At 49.7% G+C, this 20,829-nt stretch overlaps 11 protein-coding genes across 11 annotated transcripts; 5 read left to right on the top strand and 6 right to left on the bottom strand.

The window, feature by feature from the left end:
* Positions 1 to 273: 273 nt before the first annotated feature.
* M437DRAFT_22492 (uncharacterized protein) lies at positions 274 to 1,470 on the bottom strand (the record flags this gene model as incomplete). The annotated part of the gene is made up of 3 exons (XM_041019044.1): positions 274 to 936; positions 1,020 to 1,205; positions 1,270 to 1,470. Coding segments are annotated over 3 exons (1,050 nt in total), but the record flags the coding sequence as incomplete, so codon positions are not given.
* A 553-nt stretch (positions 1,471 to 2,023) lies between these two features.
* M437DRAFT_57834 (uncharacterized protein) lies at positions 2,024 to 2,609 on the top strand (the record flags this gene model as incomplete). Its single annotated transcript, XM_041023283.1, has 2 exons — positions 2,024 to 2,287; positions 2,340 to 2,609. 2 exons carry the CDS (start codon positions 2,024 to 2,026, stop codon positions 2,607 to 2,609), a joined length of 534 nt encoding a protein of 177 aa, XP_040876142.1.
* A 5-nt stretch (positions 2,610 to 2,614) lies between these two features.
* On the bottom strand, positions 2,615 to 3,420 carry M437DRAFT_58108 (HAD-superfamily phosphatase; the record flags this gene model as incomplete). Its single annotated transcript, XM_041023339.1, has 4 exons — positions 2,615 to 2,698; positions 2,746 to 2,925; positions 2,976 to 3,125; positions 3,199 to 3,420. The coding sequence occupies 4 exons, from the start codon at positions 3,418 to 3,420 to the stop codon at positions 2,615 to 2,617; spliced, it is 636 nt and encodes a 211-aa protein (XP_040876141.1).
* Positions 3,421 to 3,676: 256 nt separating this feature from the next.
* M437DRAFT_57953 (putative small nuclear ribonucleoprotein Sm D3) lies at positions 3,677 to 4,201 on the top strand (the record flags this gene model as incomplete). The annotated part of the gene is made up of 4 exons (XM_041023309.1): positions 3,677 to 3,724; positions 3,787 to 3,847; positions 3,907 to 4,036; positions 4,090 to 4,201. 4 exons carry the CDS (start codon positions 3,677 to 3,679, stop codon positions 4,199 to 4,201), a joined length of 351 nt encoding a protein of 116 aa, XP_040876140.1.
* A 331-nt stretch (positions 4,202 to 4,532) lies between these two features.
* M437DRAFT_88060 (uncharacterized protein) lies at positions 4,533 to 5,528 on the top strand (the record flags this gene model as incomplete). Its single annotated transcript, XM_041028757.1, has 3 exons — positions 4,533 to 4,626; positions 4,693 to 5,397; positions 5,446 to 5,528. The coding sequence occupies 3 exons, from the start codon at positions 4,533 to 4,535 to the stop codon at positions 5,526 to 5,528; spliced, it is 882 nt and encodes a 293-aa protein (XP_040876139.1).
* A 3,265-nt stretch (positions 5,529 to 8,793) lies between these two features.
* M437DRAFT_88058 (uncharacterized protein) lies at positions 8,794 to 9,342 on the bottom strand (the record flags this gene model as incomplete). The annotated part of the gene is made up of 1 exon (XM_041028756.1): positions 8,794 to 9,342. The coding sequence occupies one exon, from the start codon at positions 9,340 to 9,342 to the stop codon at positions 8,794 to 8,796; it is 549 nt and encodes a 182-aa protein (XP_040876138.1).
* Positions 9,343 to 9,757: 415 nt separating this feature from the next.
* On the bottom strand, positions 9,758 to 11,536 carry M437DRAFT_78562 (MFS general substrate transporter; the record flags this gene model as incomplete). Its single annotated transcript, XM_041027009.1, has 5 exons — positions 9,758 to 9,999; positions 10,083 to 10,449; positions 10,509 to 10,909; positions 10,963 to 11,082; positions 11,146 to 11,536. 5 exons carry the CDS (start codon positions 11,534 to 11,536, stop codon positions 9,758 to 9,760), a joined length of 1,521 nt encoding a protein of 506 aa, XP_040876137.1.
* A 758-nt stretch (positions 11,537 to 12,294) lies between these two features.
* Positions 12,295 to 13,223, bottom strand: M437DRAFT_78561 (alpha/beta-hydrolase; the record flags this gene model as incomplete). The annotated part of the gene is made up of 3 exons (XM_041027008.1): positions 12,295 to 12,608; positions 12,660 to 13,013; positions 13,154 to 13,223. The coding sequence occupies 3 exons, from the start codon at positions 13,221 to 13,223 to the stop codon at positions 12,295 to 12,297; spliced, it is 738 nt and encodes a 245-aa protein (XP_040876136.1).
* Positions 13,224 to 13,972: 749 nt separating this feature from the next.
* On the top strand, positions 13,973 to 14,463 carry M437DRAFT_69464 (uncharacterized protein; the record flags this gene model as incomplete). The annotated part of the gene is made up of 3 exons (XM_041025285.1): positions 13,973 to 13,985; positions 14,039 to 14,325; positions 14,380 to 14,463. 3 exons carry the CDS (start codon positions 13,973 to 13,975, stop codon positions 14,461 to 14,463), a joined length of 384 nt encoding a protein of 127 aa, XP_040876135.1.
* Positions 14,464 to 17,267: 2,804 nt separating this feature from the next.
* M437DRAFT_57742 (uncharacterized protein) lies at positions 17,268 to 17,675 on the bottom strand (the record flags this gene model as incomplete). The annotated part of the gene is made up of 1 exon (XM_041023272.1): positions 17,268 to 17,675. The coding sequence occupies one exon, from the start codon at positions 17,673 to 17,675 to the stop codon at positions 17,268 to 17,270; it is 408 nt and encodes a 135-aa protein (XP_040876134.1).
* A 1,139-nt stretch (positions 17,676 to 18,814) lies between these two features.
* M437DRAFT_57753 (uncharacterized protein) lies at positions 18,815 to 20,715 on the top strand (the record flags this gene model as incomplete). The annotated part of the gene is made up of 2 exons (XM_041023273.1): positions 18,815 to 19,113; positions 19,161 to 20,715. The coding sequence occupies 2 exons, from the start codon at positions 18,815 to 18,817 to the stop codon at positions 20,713 to 20,715; spliced, it is 1,854 nt and encodes a 617-aa protein (XP_040876133.1).
* Between the last annotated feature and the right edge of the window lie 114 nt (positions 20,716 to 20,829).

Here is a 20,829-nt window from a genome sequence, read left to right as displayed (position 1 = left end):
GCCAATCACTTTCTCCGGCTCTCATTTCCTCGTTCCTTGATAGCCATCTCATGATAACATGGATAAATGTTGATGCAGCAATAGCAGATCTCGTCATCGATTGCTCATGGGGCCAAATGTTCTCTCTGTCCCCCTGGATCAAGAATCCACGCGGCGCTTCTTGCTCTTGCGATTGTTGACTTCAGGAGCAGCAACCGTCTCCGTACCAGACATGTTAGAAGAACGTCTGCGCTTCGCTTTATTCGCTTCCTCCTTCTCCGTACTTGGTTCGATTTTCTGCTTCTTGGCCTTTACTTTACCACCATTCGCATCATCAACGTTCTGACGTTTTCCTTTTCCATCATCAACATCAATCTTCTCAACACGTGCTTTCTTCTTTGCTGGCAAGATTTCTCCATGCTCAGCCTCGGCTTTGGGATCTGGAGAAAAGATATCTGAGGCCACGGAGTCGCGCTTGCGCTTTTTTGCTTGTTTCTTCTTTAGACGTTTTTGTTCTTTGGCGGCGAGACGGGCTTCTACTTCTGCGTTGATGTCTTCTGAGTCGATGAAGCTTTGGTTTGTTGGGCCGGGCTTGGGGGTTGTAGGTGGATGGTCGTTGTTGGTCATAGGGGTATCGTTGTCCGTCCTGAGCTTAGGGATGGCCTCGCTAGTGCCATTGGAGGCTTTTGAAGAAGCACTGTAGATATTTGATGGCTTGGGCGGCTTGCCGAGCTTCTTGCCCTTGCCCTGCATTGGCTTTTCGTCTTGAAGCTCAGATGATGGAGTTCCAGTGACTGATGCTGGAGTGTTGGAGGTGTACTCAGACTCGGACTTATTATTGTCGGGAAGAGTGGTCTGCTCTGAATTGCCACTCTTTGGCTTTTTGGATGATTGCACTTCCGGCTCCGAGTCAAAGTCACTTTCGGTTGGTAATGGAGGTGACTCTTCTTTCTTGAGCTGCGGAAATGTGTCAGTGTTGAATGATATAGAGGGATGATACAGTGACTAAGTCTCTTAGAAACGAGAAGCAGAAAACTTACGTTCACACTCCTCAATTGCTCCACTCCAGCTGCAGCATCCTTGATCTGATCAACAAGCAATCTATACTTGATCGATTCCTTTCTGTCGGTTCCATCAGACTGCTCAACATTACCATTCATTGTCTCAGCAACAGCTTCAACAATAGTAGCATGTGTCTGCAAACTCTTCACACAGGATTCTAGAATCTGCAATTTTTCTTGTCAGCAAACCATATTTGCATCATTGAAAATAATGAAGACCACGACATACTTCCTGAAGCAGAGATTCAAACTCAATAGATGAGTCCTTGATGAGCATCTTCTCGGCTTTATCACGCGCAGACTCGAGTTGCTCAGACGCAGAACCAATTTCCTCACAGCCCGTACGCAAAGCCTCGAAAAGAAAGAATCTCGACACGCCATCGGCAGCACGAAACGGAATTTCTGTCGTCGAATGGCCCTTTCCCGCCATTGTTGTTGTAGTTGTCTGTGATAGTTTATGTTTTGGATGCTGGGATGTGTTTCGGTGGAAAGTGATGCGAGCAAGGAAAGACAAGCCGGCAGTGAAACTTGTGGAGACGGGCCGAGCCACGGCTTGCAGAAGGCTAGGGCGGGAGGGGAATTTGTCTACGCGCATCAAAGAGCGTCATTGATGCTCACGAGAACGTCGCGTTGATCACGTATTTGTAACCCCTTTTTTTTCGTGTTGGAGCAGTTGATTCCGCGGCGGAGTGATGGATCTGACAATGACATCAGAAGTTGTGCTGCGGATACTTCGGCTTCGAGTTGAGCACAAGTGAAAGAGCAGTATCCACCATGTGAATAGTAACGGTGATGCTGCAGTAGCATTACGGCAAGCTTTAATACCACATGAGAGGTTACACAAACTGGTACTAAATCAAGTCATATGCGGTATGACTTCATTTGCTCCGCAGCACTTCAGTCTTATAAACTTCTTCTCACTTCAAGTTTTGTCTTGACATCCATTCATACCATATTCCTTCTTCTACGAACATATCTCCAACATGCATTTCTATCTGGCAACCACTGTTCTTGCTTTGCTCTGCGCAGGCGTCCGAGCAGATGACTATCTTACGGCTACTGCCTTGGTCACTAATGCTGCAAACGAATCAGCGCTCGAGTGTTGGCGATTCTCGACACCATTGATCGATTCGTCACAGCCTGGTATCGCTGGCAGTTTGACGTTCAACTTCAATGCTAGCAGTGCTTCGTACACCATCATTCCACCAAGATTCAATGGTAGCAGACACAATGCCCCGACTCCTCAGGTATGGCTCTCACTCGATGATTTGATGTCGTTCCGCTTGCTGACGAGGATAGCTGGTTGTGTATACATCCGGTCTGGCACATATCTCGTTGCCCTCGTCCAAAGATGAAGAGTGGTTCATTGGCGGAAACCAGGGTCTGCTTGTCGCGGCTGATACGACTGGAGATGGTCACATCACAGACTATCCGTCCGATCAGTACACATCAGTCTTGACCGTTCCGTTCCCTGGCGGCATGTTACCTGCTCACGAAAAGCTTACTTCAGGACCTTGCCAATTCAGCAGCATCGGGGCAAGGTCGCTGCGAAACAAGATGTGGCACTGAAGAGTCTACTCGAACTGGCTTTGAGGGGATGGCGGAACGTAGCCGCGACGAGTGAGAAAGCTTGCAAGACTTCTCTCGAGTCTCACGAACTGTACATTATCAGCAATGTTATCACGAATTCATGACTTCAACTTACAATCCCTTTCTCTTCCACAACACCGTCTCTGATCCAGAAACCATATGAGCCCATCATGTTTGCCATCATGACATCAGTGAAGAGTCTGTCTCCTACAATGGCAACTTGAGATGGATGGGTGACTCCTGTATCCGGGGCATTCCGAAGATATGATAGCACATCAGGATGGCAACCAGGTTTCTATTATTGGATCAGATGAATCGAGTCAATGTGAATACTAACAAGCACACCTTTGTGTTATGTCTAAGGACTTCGACACCAGTATTCTTCTCCAAAAGATCTGCTTCTGCTCCAGTAGGATCTGATAGAGTGCCGGCAGAATTTGATACAATCAATAGACGGGATCCAGGATATGCTTTGCGGAGTTCTTCGAATCGTTCCTAGAAGATGATTAGACATGATTGAACCCTTCTGAAGATAGGGCTCAAGAAGATGTGTGAATTCAAAACGCACTGTGTATGGCTTATAAACCTCATTCTCCTTTGGCACAGCAAAACAATTATCCTTGTCAAGCACAACAGCCCGGATGTCTACCTTCTTTTCACCATCTGCTTTGGCAAAGGCACGAGAAAGAGGGATTGGTAAATGGTTGAAGGTAGACACGGTGTGGTGGGGCAGACATAGAGATGGATCTCTGAAGAGCCTAAAGAAGCTCAAAGTTCCTGACACATTCATTGTGACTGTTTGACTATCGAGAAAGAGCAATTGACTGCGTTGTCGTCTCAAGTTTCCCGCCAAGACGAAGCAGCGCCAAGGCTGCTCCGCCAGAAGCTCTAGAGATTCGCGCGCATCGCAGTCCTCGCTGGCGACAACTTCGACTGCTTCTGACCCATTCCTCTACGACTTAATTCTCTCGGCGCATCTATCTCACGTCCTTTACGATATCCAAAACAACTCTCACGTCGAACGACACCAATTACACACATTCGCCATGACTTCTACCATTGGAATCCCGATCAAGCTGCTCAACGAAGCAACCGTACGCGCATCTTTATCTTGTGTCGCATTGGAAACAGCGTATGCTGATGCGCAATCTCACAGGGTCACATTGTTACCGTCGAAATCACATCTGGCAATGTCTACCGTGGCAAGCTACTCGAAGGTGCGACTCACAACAACAACCAGGCAAGAAGAGAGAACAGCGCGCTGACGACATGACAGCCGAGGACAACATGAACTGCCAACTCAGAGACATCACCGTCACAGCAAGAGATGGTCGCGTATCACATCTGGACCAGGTCTACATTAGAGGATCGCACGTCCGATACTTTATCGTTCCGGACATGTTGAGGTTGGTGGAATACAATCGATTGAAACAGGAGACATGCTGACTGGGAATGACAGAAATGCGCCCATGTTCAGAGCAAGAAACGTGCGTGGAAGAGGTGTCGGTCTGGCCAGAGGTCGCGCTACCGTCATTAGAGCCAGAGGTCAAAGAGGTGGACCCCGTGGATAAACGCAAGCGACAAAAAGCTTGTCTTGATGATGAATGCAAGAAGAAGAGAAGGATAAAAGTTTCATGTCAACAGAGCGCTTGGGCTTTACAAATGTCGCTTCAGGCGATGTAGCCAGCCAAAAGTTGGGCTTTAAACCACGCATCCAGACGTAGCGCAAAGGGACTCGCACAGAGTCGACACTCTTGAGTCGCTTCCACAGCCTTCTGCCGATAGACGCAGAATAGGGAAGGACGATTCACAATTAGATACACGTGACATGGTTGGCGAATGAAACAAACAATCTCAAACCTCTTCTCCATCTTTACTCTCTCGCTCAATCTTTCCGTGAACATGCATCTTCCAGAAAAAGTCATGGAAATCAAGAATCCACGTCGCATCCTTGTGCTAGGCAGACCAGATTGCGACATTTCCCGCGTCGTCAAAGGTAGACCCTCTTACCTCTTCCGAGCACCAACATCTCGATAGCAGCATAGACTTACCAATGCGACAGCTCTGACAGGTTCCGCGCCCACTCCCGATCCATCCACAGGCTCCCTCGCCGGCGTTACGCACGAATGGAACATCAAGACCGCATACTACACGGCCAACATCCCCATCTGGATCGATGAAATTACCGATCTTGAAGCCTGGAAAGCCGAATTTCTAAAACCCGAAGCCAAGGAAGTGGTAGAGGCGCTGGGCGCATGGATCTACTGCTTCGACAGCGGAAAGAAAGAGTCAGAAGATGCAGCAGAGGAAGTCACAATATCCGAGCAAGTGGAACAAACGATGAAGGCTGTGGATGAGGTGGTCAAGAAGGCTTGTGGTAGCATGTGGGATGGCACGAAACTCGCCATGGACCTCACACCCAGCAACAAGGGCAAACGCGCCGATGCGGCCGACGAAATATGTCTGGATCTTGGATTTGACTATGTGCACATTGATGCTGAGGGAAAGAATGACTATGGAGAAAAGCTAGGCTTGGAAAGAGCAAAAGAGATACTTGAAGCAAACGAATGGTCTGCTCAGCCTGCCGAAGACGACGACGAAGAGAACATAGGAGACATGGATGATGAGCAGGCACAAATGAATGCAGAGCTTTGGGGCATGAAAGCTTCTCTGCTAGACCCAGACAACGACGATGAAGAGGACGAGGGAAGTGCTTTACAGATTGAGGGTATGGAGCAGATGATGAGTCAATTGATGGCCATCAGAGGTATGAACGAAGTGTGCTGTGATTTGAATCAAGCTGACAATACAACAGAGCATACTGCTGGCATGTCAGAGAATGAGCGGAAGAGATATGCTGCTCGGGCTGTTGACGACCTTATGAAGAATTTTGACTAGACCAACCCGTCCACAAGAGACACAATGAAGTTCAACAATGCTACCACTACCTGAGACTATAGCATGTTCTGACCCCGCATATGGTGCATATGTGCCCAAGAATTCGAAGCATTGAGATTCTGATGGTGATGGTTTTAAATATAAGGCGTTCATACTCTGAGGCTGATAAGTTCCTGGAAGCGAATTGGGAGCTCATAAACATGATACAGCCCGATAGAGATCAGAAACATGATTAATGTCTTCATCAACCCAACATGTCAACCTTTCGTCCTTGTGGTCGAGATGTGTATGAATCACAATCACATGCGCGAGCGGAGTTTAGGCCCAAAGGCCGACCCCGCGTTTTTGTCAAGGTGCATGGGGTGCACAGACAACAACAAACAGTCCAAGTCATCGCGACAGGCACTTTTTTAGATCAACACGACTCGACAAGATATTCATAATCAGCATCTTAATTGCTAGAGTTCCGCCGGCCTGATAATGTTGTCTTCACCGCCGCCGCCAGTGCCGCCTCCTCACCGCACCGCTCGCGACGATGAACGCGATCAAACACAATATTCTCTGGATCTGGATGCTCTGAACCTCGATGATGAACTAAGCGCTTTGGACTCGCCCAGCGTCCATCGCGTTGTTGACAAGATCCACAGTGATGACATTGATGGCCCGACAGACTTTACTGTCAATCTAGCCAAATACTTCAGAGGCACACCGCGCAAACAACCACTACCAGCATGGGAAGAACAGCAAGATCTTTTCGACGAGACAACACCCGACTTCTTGACGAATTCTTCGCCCAATCAATCGCCTATACTCAATCGCAGTACCCAGAGCGAACCTGGTGCCGACGATACAACGCCTCGCCCTGATCAAGGCGATTTTGAACAAGCAAAGAAGAACATGCTGCAACCTACTGTCGAGGACTATTACTCCGAGCTTACTCCTGGCCGTCCTGTCTCTATCCATCCCACGCCTGATTCCGCTCAACGACGATCATACTCGACCTCACGATTGCGCGAGTCCCAGAACCAGCGACCTTCGAGTCCTCCCACAATTTCATCTATGCGATCGCCCATGCCGCACTTTGACAGTACTCCCAACCAGAAACCCCACAGTCTGTATCAAGAATTACAAAAGTTGCGCGCGTTGAACGAATCTTTACAAACTCAACTCGACACGGAACGCGCCTCTCGCCAGTTCCGAACATCCGATCGATCGCAAAGTAGAGGTCGTTCTGAGGATGCGAATGAGCTGGAGACACTGCGAAATGAACTGGCTCGCATGCGCGATGAGTCTCGAAACTATCAGAATCGAATGCAAGACCTTCAAGCAGATCTTGAAGAATCAAAAGCCAACGAGAAGGATGCTGTCAAGCTTGCAGACGACCGCGCGAAAGAGTTGGATCAGATGCACGACAGTGAGGATGCTGAGATACACAACTTGCAGATTCAACTCAGTCAGGCTCGTGAGGCTGAACGTCAAACTCACAATTCGCTTGACAAGGTCAAGGATGAGCTGAAAGCGAAAGACAACCTGCTTGCAGACATCCGAAGTCAGTTGAAGCAATCGCAAGACAATCTTCGGGAGACCGAGAATGACATGCAAGACTTGAAGACCTGGAATGAGGGTCAGCACAAAGCAAAGAGTGATGAGCTTGAACGTACACAACAACAATTGTCTGATGCACAAAGAGAAATACAGCAAGCGAAAGATGATCAAGAAGAGGATGTCGCCGTCAACCGTACCAAGGTTGATATGGATGATGAGCCTTCGACGTCTGGAAAGCAAGAAGAACTCGAACGCCAGATCGCAGGCCTGCAGACTCAGTTGGAAGAGATGAGTAAAGCAATCGAGACTAAAGACAAACTTATTGCAGATCTCAAGTCCCAGATCAAGGATGACCTGACAAGCGACAATCTCAGGAAACAATTACAACAAGCTCAAGATGCGCTCGCGGCCAAGGAGAAGGCCGTGCAAGTCGCTCATGAGGATGCCGATACCAAGGCAGCAGAGATGACTAGAGGACTTGCCCAGCAACTGCAACAAGCAAACCAGCGGCTTGCTGCTTACGACACCGAAAAGGACCATGCTAAGTCAAATACAACCTTGGAACAACTCGAGGCACAGCTGCAGAAAGCGCGAGACGAATTGAACTCTGCTTTGCAACAGCATGCATCTGATAGGAATGCTTGGGCAAGAGCAGACAGTGACGCTCAGCAGTCTCAGACCTATGTGTATGATCAACTGAAGAAGGAACAAGAGCGCTATAGAAAAGCAAGTGAAGAAGTATCTTCTTTGCGAGAAGAGCTGGATATGCTTCGACACTTTGACCGTATGGAAGACAAAGCATCCTCTTCATCTCGTGATTCAACACAAAATCTTGCAGAGTCTCTCCACAAGGATCTCCAAGCGCTGAAGACTCAACTCGAATCACAGCAAAAAGAACATCATGAGGAGATAGAAAGACTCCGCGAGTCCTGGACTTTGCCAGCACTTCCATCCGACTCTGATTCTGCAGCTCTAAAAACTTTACGAGCAGAACACCGCCGCACAATCGATCTGATCGAAGAAGGCATGACCAGCCTGCGCACTTCCCGCGATACCCTCTCCCTTCGCGTCACCGACCTCGAAACCACACTCTCAACAACCCAATCCGAGTTGCAAACCACGGCCAACTCGCTCACTCTCGCTGAAGCAGACCTCGCCGCCAAAACCGCTGAACTGCAAACCCTCACCGCAGCCTCTGCCACCACTGCACAAACCCTCGAAGACACAACCACAGAACTTGAAACCACAAAATCAGAATTAGCAGATTTACACGCCTTGAATCTCGACTTTGACACTAAGCTATCATCTACACTTAAGAAGAGGGAAGATTCATGGCGTAACAAAGTCAAAGCTTTGAAAGAGGAGATTGCGGCGCAGAAGCAGAGGATTGAAGTGCTGGAGGATGAGAGGAAGGGGATGGTGAAGGCTTTGATGGGGTTTTGGGGCAGAGAAGAGTTTGGGGGTGAGGATGGGTTTGATGGTGTAGATGGGGATGGTGAGAGGAGTCAGAAGTTTAGGTATAGGTATGCTAGGGCGTGAGAAGGTGTCGATAATTTGTAATGAGTTATGAATGGGTTTTATTGATGTCTTGAGTTGTTGCATTTGTTGGCCTTGTTCTTCTTCCTCCATTCTGTTATATTGTCCCCTGCTCGTCTGATCTTATATCTCAAAGTGAAAAGTCACCAGCTCCTCATCCTGATACACCACGATAGCTCACAACTTATGGTTCCCAAAGAGGTTCCCCCTCAAAGTCATTTGGACAAATCTCATATAGCGCCATATACTCATCCACCTTCTCCCACAGCTCTCGCAGATACAAGATGCGGCAGTTCAGCCAGCCAGGAAATATCTTGCCATCTTCCCCATTGTGAGGTCCTCGTCTGGTCCTGCCTGGCAACCTGCCTTCGTCGCGCTGAGCGGAGACTACCTTGATCACGGGCGCCCGTTTAGCGCTCGCCTTGACTAGGTTGCCGTTGGGATCCGGTGCATCTGCTATCATCTTGAGGTTCGTTTCATCGATAACAAGAAAGGTCCAGAAGCGGACGCAAGGCAACATTTTATCGCCTTCTTCGTCTTCGGTGTCCTGAGTTTGGAGCCAAGAAGTAAAGTGTGTACGGAGATTCTCAAAGGTGGCCTGATCGAATAGCGAAGCGTCATCCATCCAGTAATTCTCGAGCTCTGCTATCATCGTCTCATAGTCTTCCTCGAGTCCGCTCTCGATTAGAGTTTTTTGAAGGCTGCAAGCGAGGTAGGTATTGATAGTGTCCATTGCTCGCGGCCATAGTTGGTCGGACTCTGGCGTGTAGATTGTCCGATAAATGGTCCAACCCCAAGGAAAGGCGAAAGAGCTGGTTGGCATCTGCTAGTCAGGATAATTTAGTGATGAAAGGTAGGATCTCGTAGGAGCAGAGGTGATTAAGGTCTGGATGTGCAATCCTTCATTTTATACACGGCCCGGTCCGTCTGAGTTCTGACTTTGCTCAGACCATAATTAGAAAACTGTGATTGGCATGTCTTGGCCCTTTGTATGCTCAAATCAGACCTTCCAAAAACAACGGAGTAATTAGAATAGTTGTTGCTCACCATGTCATGTAGATACGCTTGTTCGAGGAAAGCTCAGCGTTCCTCGACTTCCCCTTCTTACAACGCCATATTGAATGACTGATACCGTATGTGGGCTATTGCTACAGAGTATATCTAAATCCCTTGTTGTCAAGTTCAGTCTCATCTTGCATACCCTGCTCAATAGCCAGTCTTTCTTCCTCAGCAGACATGTTTCCAGCCTCGCGATCTCGTTTCTTGTTTGCCGTGTACATGTAAACGTACAGCACAACAACCATACCCAATTTAACCACATAGCCTACCAACATGGCTATGTAAGCACTGTGATAACCAGGTTTCTCGCTATCTCTGAAGGTTTGGGGTCCTATGTTTGAGTTAGCCAACATCCACTTCTCAACATTCCAAGACTAGGAGCAGAGTGAAGGTAATGATAGGAAGAACTCTTACCGATAATGTTTCCAACACAATAACCCACAAACAATATCGTTCCGGTACACTGTTTCTTCGTCCAACCCGCAACATTACTACTCACCATCGTCAGACTCATACTAAACCCGAGGCCCTGGAAATAGCATAGCCATAATGCTACCAGCCTTCCCCATTTGTTGCTGGAAGGGAGGGCGACTAGCATAGCAGCTCCAATGATGCAGATACAATTTGCGATGATCATAACGATACAACGGGAGTTCGGGAAGCGTGAACAGATGAATCCGCCACCCAGCAGAGCAGCAAATTGAATGAATCCGCCAGGGATTTGGAGATACTGGGTGCCGAGGGTGTCGAAGCCGAAGGAAGAAACGATGATGGAGGTGAACTGTGTTGTCTGTTGTCAACTTTCACTCTCTCCATCTCTTTTCGGAAGGGTATACTGACACTCGTCAAAGCAGAATTAGGCACCTGCGCCCCCACAGCCATAACAAAAAGAATCCAAGTCTTCGGATCCCTGATCGTCTGCACCAACTGATACCTCTTGAACCTGCTGTTTTTAACTCCTTGCCTATTCCTAGCCACTCTTTCTACAGCAACATATCTTTCCCTCTCAGTCAAGAACTTTGCAGTCGAAGGTAGGTCGGGTAAAAAGAGGAGGACCACAATACCCCAGACGATACTGACACTGCCAAAGATGAGAAAGACGTATTGCCAGCGAGCGAGGCTGCCGGTGGTTATGTGTCCGATTGCGTAGCCCAGGAGACCACCCACCATGGTTGCTATGCCGTTGGTGCAGTAGTATGCTTCGAGGCGGAGGGGCTGTTCGGCGGCGGTCCACCACATGCCTGATAAGATGATCAGAATGAGACAGAGCGCGATATGAGTGGTTGTTTCTTACCCATAATGAGAACGAAGCCAGGATTCACAACAGCTTCAAAGGTACCTAGGAGGAAGCGATTGGTCGCTACGCCAGCGAAGTTGGTGCATGCTGGTGTAGTGATGAGAATAATACCCCAAACTAATATTAGTCACATCAGTACACGCGAAAACCAACATCGAGACCCAAGGTATAACCACTCACTAACAGTCGTCGTCCCAAGAAACTTAGCAATAGGCAATTTCTGCAACAACCAACCACTCGGAAACTGCGCACCAAGATATCCAAAGTAAAAAATCGATCCCAACCAAGAGTACTCTTGTTTGTGCAAATGTGTGCCTTTTTGAAATCCATATGCAGCGGCAAAGTTTAAAGAGTTCTTGTCGAGGTATTGGAGGAGGTAGACAACAAAGAGGATGGGAACGATACGCATGTCGATCTTGCGTAGCACTCTTTTGGCTTCGGCTGGATCGATTGGTGAGCCTTCATGGCTTTTGTAGCTTGAGTAGCTGGTATCGAGGTCGGTGGTGGACGCTGGAGAGATTTGTTCTTCGGTGTAGGGGTCTGGTTGGTGTTTCTTGTCGGGTTCGGACATGGTTGAAGAAGATACTCAAAAGAGCAGTATTGACGATCTCAAAACGAAGAACGAGTGAACAAAGTAACGAGGAAACCACGAAGGCTAAACTCATGGACCTACATCTCTTTTTGCATCAAACTCGTGCATCGGTACTTACTTCTTGGCTGGCACGTTGAATTGGACATGCGGGTCCTTTGTACTTAGCCGCCATCAAACATCAGGTCTGTAACAAGCAATTGATGAGCCTCCTACACATTCTTGCAGTCAAGAACGACTGTCATTGGTTATGTTGTGGTTCCGAGGATGTTCCAAAGCTAGAGATGGCTGATCACGACATCGAGGGATGGATGACGCGACGTTGGCAACACCATGATATCAGGAACATTAACAACTCCCATTCTCGAGAACACTTAGCCAGTGCAATGTTCTACATTTACTGAAATCGAAGGATTGCTGTCAACTGAGATTAGGTTAGAGTTTTTTTCGAGTTTATCTATAGACCATGAACAGTGCTTGGGTCCTGCTATTAGGTCTGCTGGAAGTCTGGGAGTCCTCATGCCAATTCGAATTGTGGTCATAGAACGACTGAACCGTGCAAATGACAGGTCCAATTGCAGCTGATGAAGGTGGCTTATTTCATGAGCATAATGGGACACGAAGAGGACAAGCACTTCAATTGCTGGTACACGTGTTGTCATGTTGAAGTGGTTGTATATATGACCCTGATCTTCGGGCCATCATTCTACCGAAGCGCCGCTTGTTTGAGTGATGCAACATCAAGCTGTCAACTCAACACTGCCCTCTGGAACACCTGCTGAGCTTTTAAGGCGCCTAGCAAAGAACTGCATGATGGGGTACGTCTCATCACGACTCCTCGGCATCGTGTCTCCAGACCTCTTGTAGCGATTAAGCTGAACAGACTCGAAGACAGCTTTGAGCTTGTCTTCAGCTGATGAAGTGACCCAAGGGCTGTCATTACCAGAACAGACCAGAATTGGAGTCTTGCGCTTAGGGGAAAGAGATGCAGGAGCTTCGCTAGGTAGAGGGCCACCGACACTGATGACTCCGCCTAGCTCTTTCTCCATACTTACTGGGAGACGTGTCAAGGCTGTCCGAACAATTCGTGAAACAAGAGACCTACCTGCGATGTTGAGAGCTACCATACCGCCTTGACCGAATCCAAAGAGCATCAGCTCACGAGATTGATAACCACATTTCTTGATCAAAGTGTCCTCAATGACTTCCTTGACCAGTCTAGGCACTACTCTTTTGAAGCCACCGTCAGGATCAATGGTGCCGACTGTATTGTCAAAAATGACATCGTCACCCCAGTGAAAAGAAGATGCTTCAAAGGGAAGAGGTTCAGGAGCTTTGATAGAGACGCATGCTGTCTCAGGGAGATTCATCTGGGTGCCAAGCTGGGCAAACGGAAGATGAGCATCACCAAGGCCATGAAGGAGAATCAGGATGTTTGTTGGCCGTTGCGAGCTCGGAGCTGGGTGACTGGTCAGTGAACAAGATATGATGTCGGACGTGGTCCGTGGCGCTTGCTGGTGGAGGCGGTGAATGCGGTGAATGAACGTTTTGAGGCAGTGGATATGAAGGTCACGCCAGATAGGCAAAGTGCAAACTTACCAGGAGATACGGTCAGAGTCCATGAGGACGGGAAATCGGAAGTTGTGGGAAGTCTCTTGCTGGTCGACATGTTGATTGTGTGGCTGCGTTATTTGTTGATGCGGACTTTTGCTTGAGCGATGCTTTCCCCTCCTGCTTCTCGTCGCTTCCATTTCCCGAACCCTGATGTGTGGCTCATTCGTGGCTGTGCCTGGAAAAGCCACAAAAAGGCCGATCGCTGAAGTCATGCTTGTTCACTCGGGAAGGGGCTTGGCCTGATGCTTGTTCGGTGTGTTTACGCCAATCCAACTTGGCAGCTGTGGGGAAACATGACCCTCGTTTCTGACGGCAGACAAGAAGATTGAGATGACGATGATCGAGCTTCAAGTAAACGCTGATGCAAGTGACGCTGTCTGTTGTCGTTAGAATGCAATTTCTTGTTTCATCTTCCACCAGCAACGCAGGGCCAGCAGGGTCAGCTCTGGGATTGGTTAGAGTATTCTTAGTAGCAGGTTAGCCCCGCTTCGTCATTGGCTTGTGAAGTTCGGGAATCTAGACTACTCGTTTCACGAAGGAGCTCAGGGACCGCCGCGTCATCGTGCTTCGTAGAAAGTGAAGACAGATCATGGAAGCTCACCGTGGCTTGGAGAGCAGTGAGCTAATAGGTGGGGCTGCGGGCAGCTGCTGTGCAAGGCAGCTTCCTTCTTGGGGACAACACAGCACATATAAAGCTCCTCGACTACCCCTCTCTTGCCTTGCTCTCTTTCCTTCATCAACACACGCTTCATTGCACCACTTACAACTTCTCAAACCAAACCTTTTCACATCAAATCATTCACAATGTTCGGCTGGGGTGAGCACACTCGAATGTCTTTCTGGCCCATCAGCAAGACTAACAGCTTCCAGGTGAATCCAACGACGCCTACCAACAGGTCTACAACGACGACCACCAGAGCTCCATCTCTCACGAGCTCCTTGCTGGTGGTGCCTCGTTCGCTGCCATGCACGCCTTCGAGGAGAGACAGCGCAAGGAGGGCAAGCCCGTCAACCACGAGTTCGCCAAGGAGCTTCTCGCTTCGTTCGCCGGCGCTGAGGTCGACAAGCTCTGCGAGACCAAGGGTCTTGACTACGTCGACAGAGAGAAGGCCAAGCACCAGGCCAAGAAGAACGCTGAGCACCTCTACGAGCAGCAGGTACTTGTTATCCGGCCTCCATTTCATCAGAACACAAGCTAACAATCATGACAGTACGGCCAGTACGACCAGTACGACCCCAACCAGATGGGTCCCCCCGACCAGCTCCAGCAGCGGTTCGGTGGTTACAACTACTAAACCACTCCATCTTGTCTCTTGAAGAGGTCAAGAACGAATGCATGATGATTAAAGCATGAAATACCAATGATTGCAAGTAAGCAATCCGAATGAAAACAGTTATATCCACTACTTCACATTTGTCCCATTTTATGCCTGCTGTGAATAAACAAAACATGTGAAACCGCTGGAGACATGGAAGCGTTGTGTGATTGGTTCGTTGGCCCAATCAGAAGCCGAGAGATCCCCACGTTTGCGTCAGTGGTTCGAGCCAACAAACTTGAGTTTAGTTCTCGTCAAGAAAAATACAAAGATAAGGCATTCTTAACCTGATCCTGTGCCACAAAGACATGGTGTTAATATGAGGTGGATGAAAGCACGCGAGCAGTCATGAAGTTCGCAAAGTAAGACAGTCATCGAGCACTCAATGCTGTCAACAGCCACTGACGAATCGGCGATAGAGAGTTGGAGTCCGACCTGGTACCTGAATGGCGGGCTAAATATCTGGATTACAAGGTTTGCGCTTCGATACGACACCCGCAGACAGCGATCGAGCACAAAGGCTGACAGTCGAGTAGCAAGGAAAGAAGAAACTCAAGGCTGTTGGCCGCGCCCTGCAGAAAGTCGAGCGTACAAGCCCGTCCGATGGCCGTCGCGACTCGTCGCCGCTTGCAACTTTCGGAAGAGCCCCCTTCTACGCATTCCTAAACAGACCCGCGACCAGGACGAGTGACAGAAGAGCCAGCAGTGGAGACCTGGGTGCTGTTCGCCCTGCCGCCGAAGACGACGGCGACCAACATGGCTCGTCAACCGCCGCCGTGCCTATCCCAGGCGCGCACGATGCAGAGACCACTCCTCTTCAAATACACGGTGATGGAAGACATATGACACGCTATGGGAGTATCATTGGCTCTCCACCCAACATTACAAGTCCTCCCAGGGCTTCGCGTCCAAGTGAGGACTCGAACAGGTCGCTGAAACTGCCTGGTCCTGCTCTGGGCACTCCAGCCCGTCGCAGTGCCATGCGTCAAGAGTCTTCCGGTAGTGCCTACCAGGTTGGCGAGACTACTCCGAAACACCCTACCTTCAAACTCCCTTCTAGGTACAAGAGTGTTTTTCAACCGAGACGAGTCAACTCCATGCCTGGCGTTCAGGACGCTCAACCTACCCGACCTCCCACTAGAAGAATGTTCAGCGGCTTGCGTGGCTCCGACTCTACCCCAGATGACATTGCTCTCGATGCTTACCGAGAAATCGACGTCCGCCAATCTCAATTTTTCATGTTCCTGGATAAAGAGTTGGAAAAGATCGAAGAATTTTACAAGAAGAAAGAGGATGAGGCTACTGAAAGACTCAAAGTTCTGCGAGAACAACTACACATGATGCGTGACCAGCGCATGGAGGAGATTCTCTACGCGACCTCCAGGACCAAGCGCCCATCACAAAGTACAGATCTTTTGTCAAACGGCATGTTATCCAGAAATAGCACCGCTGGAGGTGAAGAGTCTCAGCTCATCAAGAAGAATGGCCACATGCAGAATGGCTGGGCCAAGGCAATTAATGGTATTCCTGGCAGAAAGAGAGTCCCACAAACAGGCAAGACATTCGAAGCCATGAAGCAGCTGGGTACCCCTAGTGGCCCACGCGCAATGGACGACAGCAGGGACTACATCCGTAGAGGTGGCCATCCGGAAGTACCGTATAGAACTGCTAAGCGCAAGCTAAAGATCGCTCTGGCCGAGTACTACAGAGGTTTGGAATTACTCAAGTCGTACGCTCTACTCAACAGGACCGCCTTCCGCAAAATCAACAAGAAATACGACAAGACAGTCAATGCGCGACCATCTGGCCGATACATGTCTGAGAAGGTCAACACTGCATACTTTGTCAACAGTACAATCGTGGACGGTCATATTCAAGCTGTCGAAGACATGTACGCTCGCTACTTCGAACGTGGTAACCACAAGATCGCAGTGGGCAAGCTGCGGGCCAAAGTTGCAAGATTGGGTGATTATACCGGAAGCGTATTCCGCAACGGTGTGCTTCTGGCTACAGGTACCGTCTTCGGTATCGAAGGACTTGTCTATGGTACCCAGCTTTTATGGCATGAAGATCCGACAATCGTCTCTCACACCTCTTACCTACTTCAGGTATGCAGTATTGTGCTTGCCGTTTCGCTCGATTGTATGCTAACTAACCCTACAGATCTATGGCGGCTACTTTTTGATGTGGTTCCTTTCGCTCCTATTCTGCGTTGCATGTCGAGTATGGTCCCGAGCCAAAGTCAATTACTCGTTCATCTTCGAATTCGACACCCGGCATCATGTCGACTGGCGACAGCTTACAGAAGTAATTGCCTCTGTTCCCCTTTATGAATGCTCCTAACGTCGTTCTAGATTCCTGCTCTTCTCGGCTTCGTTTTTGGCCTGACGATATGGCTCAACTTCAAGCGCTTTACTGACGACTCATTCTATGTCTGGTGGCCAGTCGTTCTCGTTTGCGTTTCAGGTCTCATTCTTTTCAACCCGTTCCCTATATTATACCATCGTAGTCGTCTGTGGTTCGCCTACTCGACTGTAAGTCGCTCCCTCGAGAACTGTGCTATACAAGCTGACATATGCAGTGGCGATTGTGCCTCGCTGGTGTCTTTCCTGTCGAGTTTAGAGACTTTTTCCTGGGTGACATGTTTTGCTCCCAGACCTACGCTCTTGGTGTAAGTGCTCTTGAGCAGAATTGGGTGACAAGCCGCTGACCCTTGTCAGAACATTGAACTATTCTTTTGTCTCTATGCCAACGACTGGAATAATCCTGCACAGTGCAATTCGTCACACTCTCGACTGCTTGGATTCTTTGCGACTCTTCCAGGTATCTGGCGTGCTCTCCAATGTCTTCGCAGATATGCCGATACAAGGAGTCTGTTCCCCCACATGGCCAACTTTGGCAAGTACATGTGCACGATTCTCTACTACATGAGCTTGAGTCTGTGGCGTATCAACAAGGTCGAAAGATTGCGAGTCTTGTTCATCTTCTGGGCAACCATCAATGGCGTCTACTGCAGCGTCTGGGATATTGTCATGGACTGGAGTTTGATGGACCCGTACGCAAAACATCCATTCCTGCGAAACACACTGGGCTTCAAATACGCCTGGTGGTACTACGTGGCGATCGTGCTTGATCCTATTCTTCGCTTCAACTGGATCTTTTACGCCATCTACGGGCATAATGTGCAACATTCGTCGCTGATATCCTTCCTGGTTGCCTTTACAGAAGTCCTTCGACGTGGCATGTGGCAATTGTTCAGAGTTGAGAACGAACATTGCACCAAGTATGTTGCGCAAATATGTCAAAATGGTGAATTTTATGCTAACACGTTCACAGCGTGACCCGTTACCGCGCATCGCGTGATGTGCCACTGCCGTACGAATTGAGCAAGACGGAAGCAGAAGCAGAACCCACAGAAGGCATTGAAGGCAGACACTCGGACGACCTCGAAGCACAAGACAACGTTACACTTACGCCTTCGACAGCTACTGGGGTCGATCCAGCACGCAGAGAATCCAACACTGATCTATCATCGCCCAACATCCGCCAACGCAAGAAACCCGGATCTTCTCAAGCATCACCAATGGTCAGAGCGATTCACAGAGTTGGTACACTGATGCGCGCATCACATGCACTAGACTTTGAACGCCGCAGAAAGTCTGAGGTACATAACACGCTCGAGGGGGATGATGAGGATGACGATGACAGTGACGAGGACAACGGGCCTTCAGTTGAGCCAGACGAGATTGACGGAAGCTTCCAACGCACACAAGACAAGCCAGACAGTGACAGCGATGGCAATGGCAAGGCTCCAAAGCAGAAAGGAAGTGATGAAGACGACGAAGAACTCGTAGGGTCAGGATCAGGCTCAGGCGGAGAAGGAGCAAGCAGCGCGTCAGACGATCAGGCTATCGCCAGAGCAAGGAAGCTACGCAAAGGAGGATAGCAACCTAGTTGGCAGCTCGGTAGAGAGTCGTGGCACGAGTAGCGATGTCATAATAATATACCTTTAGGTTTCTACGGATTTTGTTTGTTCGTGTTTCATACGTGTCAGAGGATGGGCTTGTCAAGGTTTCGAGGCCCGTGCGAGCGTGTCTCAGACTGACACCTTGCTCGCACCAAGCCAGGAACAGGCAGGCGCGGGGTTGCGAGGAATTCAAAGCAGACGGATTTCAGGGGTGTCCGGCGCGTATCGGCATTTCCTAGAGGTGCAACCACCTCGTGGCCCGTGACTGCCTTTTGTTGTATCTGAGGAAGATGGCTTTCTGAGGAACGCGATCTTTCCTAAACCTCAATCAACTCCAGGCAACGCGAACTGAGAGCCGCAAACATGGGCTTCTTTAAGCATCTCCGCGCCAAATCACATAACAAGGAAAGCAGCAGCACCACCAACAGTCCAAAACGTTCTTCTCCCCTTGCTATTCGTCCTGGACGTGACTTTGCTGCCAAACTTCCCAATGACATACTCACAAAGATCATGGTGCAGGTCGCACCGCATACCCAGGATGAGACATACGAGCCTAGCGAGAGGTCGACAGCCGGCGAGGGATGCATGTTATGCGACTTGAGAGATCTAGCAAAGGCTGGTCAAGTCTGTCGACGATGGTACAACGCTGCTGCCACTGTCTTGTGAGTTCTCCTTCCACCAGCAATGCACTCGACTTACCCCTGGCCAGATACAGCAGCGTCCGCATCGATGCCGTCCACTACTGCGAACTCGAGGAGATCCTGGCCGAGAAGAGACAGAAAAAGACATTCCTCAAAGCTCCCATTGAGTCTGGCGACGTTCCCACCATCAGATTGGCCCTCTTCTGCCGCACCGTACGAGAAAATCCCAACCTGGCACATGGCGTGACTATGCTCAAGCTACCGTACATGACCCGAGAAACCGCAAAGGCCGACCTTGCCCGCACCATATCTGTTTTGCCAAACTTGAAATACGTCGATCTACCTGACGGAGCTTTCAATGGCGACCCGGCCTGTATGCCCCTTGTCCACGAGCTGCAAGCACGCTGTCCCGATATCCGCAAGATGAGCTACAGATCAGGTTCCGAAGGCTCGTTCGAACAACTTGCTCGTCGCAACTGGCAAGCGCTCGAGATTATCGAGATTTCGGGTATTCAAGTTGAGCCCAGCACGCTGCGTATCGTCCTTGGTTCGCTGCCAGCTCTGCGTGAGCTCACAATGACTGACTTGCCCTGGCTGGACGACACCATCTTCTACCAATCCCCCATGCTTCCAGACTTCCCCGCTCTGCGCACTCTAGCTTTCGAAAACACGCCTAGAATCACCGCCGAGGGTATGGGCGTTTATTTCGAGAAACCCCTCAACCGCAACACCCTCAATGACCTCTCACTCAACGGCACCGGTATCGACCCTATCCACCTACACCACTTCCTGTTCGATGCTTCGGCTCTACACTTCCTATCCATCGTCGAAACCGTCTCAAACTCTCTCGCTCTCTCACTCAACGATCTCCCACCTCTCGAGTCCATCTCTCTCAAGGTCCTCCACTACGAACTCACCGACTCAGAAGATGCCCATGGCCTACAAAAACCCGCTGCTTCATACTACGCATATCTGGCTCAGTCACTACATGCAAACGGTCTGCCTGCTCTTTCGCAGCTTTACGTTCGTGACCCCGACTTTGCTGAGATTATGCTGCTCCCCGCACCTCCAACACCCTTTATGGACGGCGGCGGCAATCAGCGCCAGAGTGTTGTAGGAGCCATGAATCCGCCCCGTGGATTGCACCAGCCTCTGGAAGTCTTTTCTAAGGGTCTAGATGAAGTGGAATGGGCTTTCACAGCGTACCAACCACCAGCTCCATCTCACGGTCGTCATGGATCAGGTAGTAGTGGGCGCCCACAGAGCGCATACAGTGCTGCTCGCGGTCTCGGCCCTCAATGGGCGCAAGGCGGCTTCGGCGGCGACGCACGCAAAAGTGTTATTGTCGGTAATGGCTATGGTGGCTTCCTAGCAGTCCCGCAAGAAGAAGCAGCACGACCAAGATCATCAGCCGGCCATGAGTCTCGCAGCTGGGGTAGCAGCAGTCCTGGAAACGGAGGCGGTGCGCTCGCCGCTCTGGCTACCATGGGTACCAGTGTTGGCAGCAGTGCTGGTGGCTTTGGAAGTCGTGGCAGTTGGCTCAAACCTCCACCAAAGATTCCTGGTGCCGAGGGTAACGGAGGCCACAAGCGCGCTGGCAGTCGACAGGACCTATGGCGATGAGAGGCTTCAATTCCTCGATGCCTGGATCTTGAATTTCCTTCTGCCTTGACGACGACCTGGAAGTATCAAACCTGGTTTTTGTGGATGTGTTTAGTACTTCATCAACACGCTTTG

The sequence above is a fragment of the Aureobasidium melanogenum genome, assembly GCF_000721775.1.
Source record: "Aureobasidium melanogenum CBS 110374 unplaced genomic scaffold scaffold_27, whole genome shotgun sequence".
NCBI classification, from domain to species: Eukaryota; Fungi; Ascomycota; class Dothideomycetes; order Dothideales; family Saccotheciaceae; genus Aureobasidium; species Aureobasidium melanogenum.
This window is presented reverse-complemented; position numbering and strand designations above follow the sequence as displayed.